This window comes from Engystomops pustulosus, chromosome 3, assembly GCF_040894005.1.
Source record: "Engystomops pustulosus chromosome 3, aEngPut4.maternal, whole genome shotgun sequence".
Lineage (NCBI taxonomy): Eukaryota > Metazoa > Chordata > Amphibia > Anura > Leptodactylidae > Engystomops > Engystomops pustulosus.
This window is the reverse complement of record NC_092413.1, coordinates 212,156,255-212,170,085: the sequence shown is the minus strand read 5'-3', so window position 1 is coordinate 212,170,085 and position 13,831 is coordinate 212,156,255. Positions and strand designations below refer to the sequence as shown.

General features: G+C 42.9%; 1 protein-coding gene across 1 annotated transcript in view; it reads right to left on the bottom strand.

Annotated features, from left to right (window-relative positions):
* Positions 1 to 13,831, bottom strand: part of LOC140122645 (opsin-5-like) — a 44,462-nt gene that overhangs the window by 13,490 nt on the left and 17,141 nt on the right. Inside the window, exon 3 of the mRNA XM_072143740.1 lies at positions 11,898 to 12,229. Within this exon, the coding sequence (XP_071999841.1) occupies positions 11,898 to 12,229 (332 nt within the window). The remainder of the gene's footprint in view (positions 1 to 11,897; positions 12,230 to 13,831) is intronic.

Below are 13,831 nucleotides of genomic sequence, written 5' to 3'. Positions count from 1 at the left end.
TACAGTATATTACTAAGCTGGGGGGATGTATATGGGATACAGTATATTACTAAGCTGGGGGCTGTATATGGGATACAGTATATTACTAAGCTGGGGGGCTGTATATGGGATACAGTATATTACTAAGCTGGGGGATGTATATGGAGTACAGTATATTACTAAGCTGGGGGGCTGTATATGGGGTACAGTATATTACTAAGCTGGGGGATGTATATGGGGTACAGTATATTACTAAGCTGGGGGGCTGTATGTGGGATACAGTATATTACTAAGCTGGGGGGCTGTATATGGGATACAGTATATTACTAAGCTGGGGGGCTGTATATGGGATACAGTATATTACTAAGCTGGGGGGATGTATATGGGATACAGTATATTACTAAGCTGGGGGCTGTATATGGGATACAGTATAGTACTAAGCTGGGGGGAGCTGTATATGGGATACAGTATATTACTAAGCTGGGGAGCTGTATATGGGATACAGTATAGTACTAAGCTGGGGGGCTGTATATGGGGTACAGTATATTACTAAGCTGGGGGGCTGTATATGGGATACAGTATATTACTAAGCTGGGGAGCTGTATATGGGATACAGTATATTACTAAGCTGGGGGATGTATATGGGGTACAGTCTATTACTAAGCTGGGGGGATGTATATGGGGTACAGTATATTACTAAGCTGGGGGGCTGTATATGGGATACAGTATATTACTAAGCTGGGGAGCTGTATATGGGATACAGTCTATTACTAAGCTGGGGGATGTATATGGGGTACAGTCTATTACTAAGCTGGGGGGATGTATATGGGGTACAGTATATTACTAAGCTGGGGGGATGTATATGGGATACAGTATATTACTAAGCTGGGGAGCTGTATATGGGGTACAGTATATTACTAAGCTGGGGAGCTGTATATGGGATACAGTATATTACTAAGCTGGGGGGATGTATATGGGATACAGTCTATTACTAAGCTGGGGGGATGTATATGGGGTACAGTATATTACTAAGCTGGGGGGATGTATATGGGATATAGTATATTACTAAGCTGGGGGGATGTATATGGGATACAGTATATTACTAAGCTGGGGGGGCTGTATATGGGATACAGTATATTACTAAGCTGGGGGGCTGTATATGGGATACAGTATATTACTAAGCTGGGGGGATGTATATGGGATACAGTATATTACTAAGCTGGGGGGATGTATATGGGATATAGTATATTACTAAGCTGGGGGGATGTATATAGGATACAGTATATTACTAAGCTGGGGGGCTGTATATGGGGTACAGTATATTACTAAGCTGGGGGGATGTATATGGGATACAGTATATTACTGAGCTGGGGGGATGTATATAGGATACAGTATATTACTAAGCTGGGGAGGATGTATATGGGATACAGTATATTACTAAGCTGGGGGATGTATATGGGGTACAGTATATTACTAAGCTGGGGGCTGTATATGGGATACAGTATATTACTAAGCTGGGGAGGATGTATATGGGGTACAGTATATTACTAAGCTGGGGGGATGTATATGGGATACAGTATATTACTGAGCTGGGGATGTATATGGGATACAGTATATTACTAAGCTGTGGGCTGTATATGGGATACAGTATATTACTAAACTGGGAGGATGTATATGGGATACAGTATATTACTAAGCTGGGGATGTATATGGGATACAGTATATTACTAAGCTGGGGGGATGTATATGGGATACAGTATATTACTAAGCTGGGGGGGCTGTATATGGGATACAGTATATTACTAAGCTGGGGGGATGTATATGGGATACAGTATATTACTAAGCTGGGGATGTATATGGGATACAGTATATTACTAAGCTGGGGGATGTATATGGGATACAGTATATTACTAAGCTGGGGAGCTGTATATGGGATACAGTATATTACTAAGCTGGGGGGCTGTATATTAGGGGGTGCTATATATTCACATTGGTCAGGGGAGCACTGTATGTAAAATCATGTAACATAATAACAGGGTGGGATATATTAGTTATAGGATACCATAGATTACTTTGCATAATTTAAACTAAATGTTAGGGGTCTGTATTAATAAATTGGGGGTGTTGTATATTGATTGGTGCTGTGTATGCTATAATTCCAGTAGAATATATATATATATATATAATGAAGGGATGTTTTATATGTGGGGAGAGTGCGGTCAGTTGTGTTGTGAGGGGTATATACTTCATACTGTAAGTGACTGTGATATTTTTAGGGACGCCGGGTGGAGATGCTGCACGGAGCTGAAGATATCTATCCGTGAACTCAGCAGTGATACGTCATGGATTGGAGAACCCGGAATAAAGAGATTGTCATCTATAAGGTACTAGATGCCACTGATGCCTCCCAGAACCTGTAGTCAGTCACACAGTGTCAGGGAGCTGTCTGTAGGGATGTTACTTGTTGGTAAAGTTTTCAGCATTTACTTAACAGGGAGCGGGGGGGGGGGGGGGGGGCAGCATTTTAATATTCGCCTCAGGCAGCAAATATGCTAGAATCGGCCCTGACTACAGTCCCTACAGCCCCTCTCAACAAGCCTCCTGTAGTCTCTACCTGGACTATACAGTTTCCCATGGCAACGACAAGGCATGGCAAATGGAGATTAGCCTAGGGGTCAAGGTAGCTGCAAAACAGCTGCAGATAGTTAAAGGGGTTGTGCAAGACTTCACCATGGCTTCCGCGGACATGTTTGTTTACATGGGGCACGGACCGGAGCGTTAGCAGCACAGGACACCAGGAGGGCGTCAGGAAGTAAGTACACGTTTTTTTTTTTCAAGCAGCCCCCTCCCGGCCGCCTTTGTTTTCTTTCTAAAGTCTCGGACAACCCCTTCAATTATTGTGAATTAGAAAATTGCTTAGTTTTGCTTAGTGCAGATTTAGTCAAAAGTTTTTATACTTTACAGTTGTACTTTAACCCCTTAAGGACGCAGCCTGTTTGCAGGTTAAGGCTCGCAACTTTTTTTTGAAATTTGACCAGTGTCTCTTCCTGTGGTAATAACTTTTCAACGCTTTAAGATATCTCTGTGATTTTGAGATTGTTTTCTCGTGAGACATTGTAGTTTATGTTAGTAGTGTCATTTCGGTGATCCGTTCCTTTTTTGGGGGGTAAAAATTCAAAAATTTAGGAAAAATTTGAAAAAAATTACTATTTTCAAAGTTTCAAATGTTATACTTTTTAGACAAAAAGTGATACCACAAATTTTTTTTGATAGAAACCTTTTGCCATTGGTCTTCTTTTTATATCCATTATTTGTTTTAAGTTTCCATTTTTTTTATGGATGTGAGAAGGTTTGAAGTTTTAGTAGCAACTTCTCAGATTTTCTTGAAATTTGAAAAATGCGAACTTTTTGGTGATCAATTCAGTTTGGAAGTGCCCTATAAAGACTTGTGTACTATATACCCCCACAAGTAACACCATTTTATGAACCTAACATCTCAACCTATTCAAATCAGCATATAAGAAGTCTGTTAACCCTTTAATTATTTTTCCGGAAGCATATGAAAATGGAGTGGAAATTTTGAAATTTCAATTTTGGATTTCAATCTTTCTAATTTAGCCCTAAAATGGATACATTCAGAAGGAATTTGAGGTAAATATATATCCCTAATTTCTTGCCCTGCTTCTTCCGAGTACGGCGATACCAGACATGTGGATGTCAGCTGCTGTTTCCCCGCACAGTGATGTCCAGAACAGAGTTAGCGATACTGGGAATTTGGAAAGCCAATTTGGCTGCAAATATTTTGTGGTGCCACAGTGTAATTGAAGAGCCCCTGAAGTAAAAGTACAATAGAAAACCCCCCAAAATGTCACCATTTCGGAAACTAGACCCCTCAAAGAATTTATCGGTGGTTGGGGGGGTGAGCATTTTAACCCCCAACACGCTGGTCAAAATTGAATGCAAAGTAAATGGTGCAGAGTAAAAATTGCGTTTTTATCTCAAAAAAGTCATTTTTGTGCCTCATATACTGTGCCCAACCCATGCCACTTTAGACAAACACCCCAAAAATCATTCTGCGGGTTGTCCCGAGTACGGCAATACCAAACATGTGCCAATAATTTACAGGCTGGGCACACGGCAGGGGTCAGGAAGAAAGAAGCACAATTTAGGTTTTCAAGCTTCGTTTTCACTAGATTGGTAATGGGGGGTACCCCCGAGGTACCAGTACAATAGAAACCCCCAAGTAGTGAACCCATTTTGGAAAGGGCACCCCTCAAAGAATGTATGTAGGCTTGTATGAGCATTTTAACCCCTAAGGTGCTGGCTCAAATGTAATACAAAGTGAGTAGTGCAGAGAAACAGTTGTATTGCAATTTATCAAATATGCCATTGAAGTGACAAAAGTATTTTGCCCAACTCATGCCACTGGGGAAAAACACATCAAAAATCATTCTGCGGGTTACCCCGGTTAGGGCAATACCCCATAGGAGGCAATAATCTGTAGGATGGTGACACGGCAGGGCTCAAAAGGGAATAACTTGTTGGAGCACAGACATTGTACTTTTTTTTTTCTTTTTGGCATCATGAAAGATTTGTAGATGCCAATAGGGGCCAGTACAGTAGAAACCCCTAAGAATTGACCCTATTTTGGAAACTACACCCCTCCATGAATTAATCTAGGGGTATAGTTAGCATTTTAACCCCACAGGTGGACCCCTGAAAAAGTGCAAAATGGATAGTGCATAGTAAAAAATATCTATTATGTCATTTTGTGCCCAGCTGCTGCCATGGGAGACAAACACCCTAAAAATCATGATGCATGTTTTCCCGGGTAAAGCATACGGGACAGTAATCTACAGGCTGGGCACATGGCAGGGCTTAGAAGGGAAGGTGCGGCATGATGTATAAGCTGTGCGTCAGGGTAACAACAGGGTACTCTAAAAATCCAGGGATGTATGATAAATTTGGAAGCAATCTTTCATACATAACCCTGGTTTTTCTGGGCATGTCTCACAGTGATGAATGGTGTCCTTCCGAATGCCATTTTTGGAGCACACCCTGCACCTCTTCTGTGACCTTCCCTTGCTGGCTGTTTGGGGAACTACTCCTGGAAAGTGCTGCCCTGGTACAATACGTGATGGGGCCTCACTTCCAGGTGTGCTAGCACTCCCCCCTTCCTGGTCTCCAAAAAGAAAGTACTTTATTACCATCTCTTGAAATTCCAGGAAAGTTCCCCTCTGGCCGGCATATCGATGCAGCACATAAGCATTATACAATGCCATCTGCATGATGTGCACGGCCAGCTTCTTGTACCACACCCTCGACTTCCGCATGGCATTGTACGGCTGAAGCACCTGGTCAGACAAGTCCACCCCTCCCATGTATTTGTTATAATCTAAAATACAGTCTGGCTTGGGGGTTTCTGTACTGGCACCTCGTACTGGGACAGGGGTGGTGGTGTGCTCATGTATTGTGGTTAATACAAGGACCTCTCTCTTGTCCTTGTACTTAACACACAATACAGAGTCGCTGCATAGTGCCCTGCTTTCGTGCCTTTTAAGTTTTTGCCCAAGCAGCGACTTAGGGAGACCTCTCTGATTTCTGCGTACAGTGCCGCATGCCGCAGTATTTCTGGAAGTGAGGCACTTGAACAGGGTGGTGCTGGTGTAGAAATTGTCCAGGTAGAGGTGGTAGCCCTGGTCCAGCAGTGGGTGCACTAAATCCCACACTATCTTCCCTGTAACACCCAGGAAGGGGGGGCATTCTGGGGGCACTATAGTGGAGTCCTTCCCTTCATATACCCTGAACTTGTATGTGTACCCTGATGAACTTTCGCACAGCTTATACATTTTCACACCATATCTTGCCCTCTTATTGGGCAGGTACTGGCGGAATTGAAGTCTCCCTTTGAATTGTACCAGGGACTCGTCTATGCTCACATGTTTGGCGGGAGTATATGCCTGGGCAAACTTGGCACTAAAATGATCTAATATGGGCCTGACCTTAAATAACCGATCATAACTGGGGTCACCTCTGGGTGGGCACTGTGTGTTGTCAGTGTAGTGCAAAAACTTATGGATGGCTTCAAAGCGCATCCTGCTCATTGCCATGCGGAACATGGGGGTGTGGTACAGTATGTCTGTGCTCCAGTAGTCCCTGATTGAAGGCTTCTTTACTATCCCCATAAGGAGTATTATGCCCCAATACTTGTGCATTTCTGCTGCAGTGACAGGGGTCCACCTGTAGGGTTGTGCATAAAAGGACGTGGGGTTTTGGGCAATATGTTGTGCAGCGTAGAGATTTGTCTGAAATATAATAATATTTAGCAGCTCCTCATCAAAAAAAAACTTAAAAAAGTCCACAGCTCTGAGCCCTGTCGTGTCAAAGTTAATTCCAGGATGGCCCAAAAAGTCAGGGACCTGAGGGGTATAATTATCTGGGGCTACCCATGTGGGGTCAGTGGAAGCCCCAGACGCTTCTCCTGCAGAAGTCCCAGAAACTTCTCCTGCAGAAGTCCCAGGCACTTCTCCTGCAGAAGTCCCAGGCACTTCTCCTGCAGAAGTCCCAGGCACTTCAATTGCAGAAGTCCCTGGAACCCTACGGCGCCTTCTTGGGGGTCCTTCCAGGTCACTGGAAGATGAGCAGGAGGATGATGATAGGTAAAAGGGACCATCATCCCCACTAGCTGACTCGGTGTCAGAGGCAAGCATGTTATATGCCTCCAACACGGTGTACGTCTTCTGAGACATTGCACACAAAAGAAATAGAGAACAAGAAAAATTAGATAATGTGCACCAAACTACACGGATAAACCGTCTAGCAGGCACACAAAAAAAAAATATAATGCACACCAAACTACACGGACAAGCCGCACAGATGGCACACACAAAAAATAATGTGCACTAAACTACACGGACAAGCCGCACAGATAGCACACAAAAAAAAAAAGATAATGCGCACCAAACTACACGGACAAGCCGCACAGATAGCACACAAAAAAAAAAAAAAGATAATGCACACCAAACTACACGGACAAGCCGCACAGATGGCACACACAAAAAATAATGCGCACTAAACTACACGGACAAGCCGCACAGATAGCACACAAAAAATAATGTGCACTAAACTACACGGACAAGCCGCACAGATAGCACACAAAAAAAAAAAAGATAATGCGCACCAAACTACACGGACAAGCCGCACAGATGGCACACACCAAAAATAATGCGCACTAAACTACACGGACAAGCCACACAGATAGCACACAAAAAAAAAAAGATAATGCGCACCAAACTACACGGACAAGCCGCACAGATGGCACACACAAAAAAAAAAAGATAATGCGCACCAAACTACACGGACAAGCCGCACAGATAGCACACAAAAAAAAAAGATAATGCGCACCAAACTACACGGACAAGCCGCACAGATAGCACACAAAAAAATAATGCGCACTAAACTACACGGACAAGCCGCACCGATAGCACACAAAAAAAAAGGTAATGCACACCAAACTACACGGACAAGCCGCACAGATGGCACACACAAAAAATAATGCGCACTAAACTACACGGACAAGCCGCACAGATGGCACACACAAAAAATAATGCGCACTAAACTACACGGACAAGCCGCACAGATAGCACACAAAAAAAATAGCTAAGTACGGGTACACCTACGGCGTTCTGGAAAAAAATATTACCAGGCACCGAAAAAAAACCTATGTGCACCGCGCAAAAAGGCGCTACAAATGCACCTAGCTTGCCCTAAGACAAACTAACTACCGCTAAGATTGCTAAAGATTCTGTGCAGCGCTATTCACACGGCGCACTGAAAAGTGCGTCCAGTGCAGAACAACGCTAACACAGCGCACTGAAAAGTGCGTTTGGGTTCAGAAGGGACAGACAGGGAAAAACGGAAGACACGTGGGATCACACAAGGCGATCACACAGGGAACACACAGGACACAGGAAAAAACAGATAGGGATGGGAATTTGTAGGGAACAATAGGGATCAGAAAAGGATCAGAACACTATTTATAGTGTAAAAGTGTATTTTGGTGCACACAGTAACGCTCTTTCCTCTCTCCAGCGATACCAAACCAAAATGGTGCCGCTGGAGGAAGAGGAAAGTGCTAAAAGCACGTTTTTTAGCCTAAAATCGCTGTAATTGGCCAGTCAGGTTTGACTGGCCAATCACGGCGATCGGCGGGCGGGACCGATTTGATTGGTCGGGTGACGGAGACAGGAACTCCTCCTGCCTCTGTCACCCAAATCTCATCCCGATGTCACCACGTCTCGCGACGTGGTGACAATTCTAAAATAGTATGCGCTCGCGCAGTAGCTGTACTGCGCTGAGCGCCAATAGTGGGAAGCTGCGCAGTACAGCTACGGCGCGGAGCGCTAAGGGGTTAAGCCTTTTTCAGCGTTTTCTATCTATCTGTCTATCGATCATTCTATCTATCCATCTCATATCTATCTGTAAATATTGTTCAGTGATGTCATTATGTATCCCAGGGATGTTATGAGATATGAGAATTATGAGAATTTTTTATATTGTTTTCAGAAATTCTCTCCGGCTTCATCCGTGGTGCTGGATTCTTGTCCTCATGACGTCTTCCTGCTACTGAAAGCTCTCCACTCATTCAGTACGGCCAGCTCCTCTCGTTATATATTAGATGAACTGAATATTTTTCGTCCTAATTGATATAATTTGTGGAATATTTCGAGGCCACCGCTGCTCTTCATTACCAGTATAGCTAATTATATTACATAGATGTCTAATTAGCAGATACGTGCAGACATTGCTGACCCATGTGACCTGGTTTTCCCTTTATTGGAGGCAACAATTTTTTTTTATTATTATTTATTAGCACTAATAGAAATAATAGGGATTGGAAAAAACTACAGGATGATAAGATCTAATCTCTATAAATGAATAAGCCGGTCCCACAACTTCTTCCATATAGCGACAGGTCTTTCTGATTGGATAAGTGCTATAAAGTATGTTTGACCCTCCCAGACAGTCTTGGAGAGAAGTTAATTATGCATATCTCTAATTAGAGAGGGTTTGTATAGCATCTGCAATAATTAGGATAAAATGTCTATTAAATATAGAAATTTACTTAATTATTACAGGAAGAGATGGCTCTACACATCTGCCTCATTCTACACAGCAAAGTCCACAAGCAGCAACAGAACTCAGGAAATCGCAGCCTACCCAGATTCAAGATCTGTTTGCATAGATTGTGATAAAAAGACACCAACATATTTTTTATAGATATTTTTTTAAAACAAAAACCTCGCCTTAGTAATAATTTATCATCGTTTAACATCAAATATCCATCAACAACAACCAAACATGAAATGATGTTGTATGACTGATAAGATTTATGGATGAAAGGATCACACATGGGGGGGATCCCACTGAACCCTTGGCCGTGTTATCACCGCACCCTGTTGCCTTCTTAAAGGCTAATTATTTTTGAGTGTATTCCATTTCCATGGAAACCTCAGGATTTTTACTCATCAGTTGTGCAAGGTCATGGTTATACAATAGACTCTTCACATGATTGTGTCACACACCCTGTGACATAGTCAATATTAAATCTGCATTAATTCACATCCCGTTGTTTTCAATATTAGCTCACGTTGCCGGTCATAAAGCATTTTTACAACAAAACACTAATCCCTTGCTAGAATTCGAGGCTTAGATGTAGATTTGTGACTGAGATTCTACCTACAAACTTTTCTATATTGTGTTTGGAGTCCTTTGAATACAGACTGTAGATAAAGCAGTGCTTTCTGCCCCTCTCTCAGCAGGAAGTCTCAGCAAAATGCCATAAACAATCAGCAAGTGAATTTCATACTGCTGTATGTATCAGGAGCCTTTCTGCTGAATGAATGACTGACAAAGATACAAGGCCTCAGACCAGGTAGCCGCGTATCCCTCACTTTATTTTCATGTTCTTATTGAGTTTAAGTCTTTAGTTTGAGAAGTATCCTAAGGTTTGATATCTTCGGAACACAATGCTAGAACCAGACTGAAAATATAACAGCACCCTCTGCCTCTTTCCTAGCAGAAAATCCCAGCATACAAAAATGGATTACATCAAGAGGCTTTTTTTAGGCCTACAGCAATTCTCAGGGAGTGTCCACCAGGCGGGGTCCTTACTTTAAGATTGGGTGGACTTGGGTCTTCCAGGCCAAGTCAGTATTCCAGGATGGTGGCCACTTTTTGAGAGCTTCCTTGTCTTAGCTGAAATTGAGAGGCAACCAAAACAAAGCACCAGACCTAGACGGAAACAGCTCCAGGAGGTTGGATAGTTCCTTGACCACCTCTTAGTCTCGACACCGAGCCCCGAACCCCGAGCATGGGCTTTATGAAAGAAATGGAAAAGGTGAGAGAGTAGAAGTTCCAGGAAGCTCTATCCAACCTCCTTGAAGACTTTCCGGTATGACTGAGTACTTTGTTCCAGTCGGAATAGAAATTCTACCATGATTGGAAACCTCTTAAAAAGACTTTTCCTGTGGACCAAGGCCCTCCCACTACTAGACATCCAGGAAAGATGAAATTTGGAAAATTGGATCTCCAATGATAATCCAGCCCTAATCCACACCTCTTTGGACACACTCCGCACATCATGGGCTACCCAGGACTGCAGGAGGAGGCTTTGAGCCACTCAACCTGTCTGGCAAACTCTGTGATGTGGTGACGTCTTAGGTGTACACAGAGATGTCTCTTGAGTTCCAACTCTGCCACCCATAACATAGGTTTGCCACCACTGTCCTGTGCTATATGGAGTCTATGGTGACAGACATAGGAGGCTATAGGTCTCCTGTTACTAGCTCATCACTCGATCTCTTTTGCTATATTGTCCGTTTAATCTGTCTATGGACTGATTAAGTCTATGGCTGGAGAAATTTCATAAGGATTTATTTCTCATACACCCAACTGTTTTGGAGGCCACTTAGTTGCAGATGAAAACAGAACCATCTGCCTCTCTCCCAGCAGGAAGTATCAGCAAAAATTCTATACTAATTCAGCAAGCAAAATATTTCCAGCTCTATTTATAAGGGCCCCTCTTCACTCAGCGCCTATGGTGACAGAGATAAGAGACCTCCTGGTAGCTTTCTATCACTCTCATTTTCTTATACTGTGTGTATTTATAGGAAATGTACTATCACAATCCATCATGATAAACCAGGGACATTACTCATAGATCCAGGCACTGTGAGTGTGGTGATCTTCTTATTTTTGTTATTCATGGCCTTCTTCCTTCTAAAATCAACTTTTAAAAGTGGAGGTTTTTACCAGAGCCCCTCCATGCTGTAGCTTCACAGGCTGTTACATTGAGCAGAAAGGTCGCCCCTCTCACTGGGAGGAGGGAGATAGCAGAACCTGCCTCCAGAACCTTTCTTACGCAGTAGCATAATTAAAAATTGATTTTAAAGGAAAGAAGTCATGGATTACCATGGATTGCCTAGATTTATGAGTACGTGTCCCTTGTTTATCATGATGGATTTTGATGGTATAATCTCAGAATGTTTTTTTTTTATATCTCTGGCACACACTTGTACTGGGGCCCTTTATAACCACATTGTGAATTATGCAGAAACTTCTCCCTCTCTACTAGCAGGAAGTCCCAGCATAAATCCTATTCACAATCAGTAAGTGAAATATTTCCAGCTGTTTTTATCAGGAGCTTTTCTTTTACATAATCGACCATCCTCCTATAGTCAGTGTGTATGGTGACAGAGATAAGAGGCCTCCTGGTAGCTTTCTATCACTGACTCTCCTTTAGTTTGATTTCTCCCCCGCACAATTGAAGGATTTACACCAGCAGTTCTGTGCTAAGAATAGAAACTGAGACTGTGACTGACAGGTACAAGGATACGATGGGATTAGTCGTCACTCACCAGTGTTAGTTTTTTCTCCACTTTGGCCGCATTCGGCATCTTATCGTAATGCTGTATCTCCTGGTAGGCTTTATGAAGTCTCCAGGCTATGGCCGTGTAACAAGTGATGATTGTCATAGCCGGGGTGATGGTGCACAGGAGGAACATACTGAGGATGAAGGAGAATCCATTGCTGGAGTTCTGGAACTCAGCCCAGGCAATGGTGCAAGAAATCCCGAATGGTTCTGGGCCATAGTGACCCCATCCTACTAATGGGAATATAGCCCAGAGCAAGGCGTAGAGCCATATAAACATGATCACAATGTATACGGCTTTCTTCTTTATTGTATTGCCTGGAATAGAGAAATGGAAAATAAAATATCACATATACAGCAGATATCACCAAATATAAAGTAGTAAAGGCTTCATTCTCACAGGGTCAATAAAGAAAACATAAGCATCAGGACTGGGTCTATTCCCTCAGACCCGACCCATATTCAGGTACAATCTGGGCTCTTTTTGATATCATACTAGGTTTTATGTTATATGAGTTTTAGTGTAATGTTTTGTTGTTTTTTTTTCATATCTGGGGAAATGTAATAAATGTTTTTAATATATTTTCCAAACTTTTTAAAGCACAAGGTGCCAATAAAATCCTGTTTTATATTGTTTTCTCCCTCCGTCATGGTTGTTTCTAAAGGGAACCTGTCACCAGGGACCTCATTTTCACTAAAGACAGATTGTAAAAGCCCTCTCTGCCTTTTCTAAGCATTTGCATTACAATATAATTGTGTTTTATTACTTACTCTTGCACCCTGTTAAAATCCAGGGCTAGTCACAGGGGCTGGACTTTGGTTTGGATGCATTTCAAAAAACAACATGTGACTTGTCTGAGCTGCAGGCTGTCCTCCATGTTTGTGCTCCTGTACAGCTTGTCCCTCCCCCACTGATGTCATCTCACCAGGCTGTGAGCTCTGAGAAAGAGCAGGGGGTGGAGCTGTACAGGAGCACAAAGGTGGGGGCTAAGATCTGAGGAGTGAGTAACACAGACAAGTCACATGTTGTTTTTTGAAATGCATCCAAACCAAAGTCCAGCCCCTGTGACTACCCCAGGATTTTGTCAGGGTGCAAGGGAAGTTATAACACACAATTATATTGTAATGCAAATGCTTTACAATGCAAAGGACAGAAAGGCAGATTAGCACTCCAGGTGTAATAAGCTTCTGCAACCTGTCTCTAGTGAAAATGATGCCCCTGGTGATGGTTCCCTTTAAGGTGGGAACATAATGTATTTATATCATGAGGAAAATATGTATTTCATACAATAGAGAAACAGAACTTAGTGTTTGGCACAGCAGCAGGGATTTTGACCCTCCGTACAGATCTTCTGCAGATCTTTCAGATTTCAGGGCTGTCGCAAGGAAACATTGAGTTTCGGCTTCCTCCAAATATTCTAATTGGGTTCCGGGTTGGAGACTGGCCAGACCAGCCAATGTCCTAGAAATAATTTCTACGGAGCCACTCTTTAGTTGTCCCAGCTTTGTGGTTTGATACGGTGCAGTCCTCCTGTCCCCTTAGCAGAAAAGCCCCCCCCCCCCCAGTGTATGTTTCCATTCTTCTTCTTCCTCCAAACCCACCGAGAGAAGTTTATAGCAAAATGTTCTATATTGGTCTCTCGGAAGACATGACTTTCTTGAATGCCTCCTCTGGATCATCCAGATGGTCGTTGGTAAACTTCAAAATGGCCTGGACATGTACTGTTGTGAGCAAGGGGCCTTGTAAGCCCTACATGATTTTAATCCATGACGGTGTAGTGTGTTACTAACGATAATCTGTGAGAGTATGTTCCCAGCTGGTTTCAGGTCATCGAGCAGGTAGCTCCGGGTTGATTCCTGACCTTTCTCAGAATCCATGAGGTGAGATCTTGCATGGAATCACAGATCGACGTAGATTGA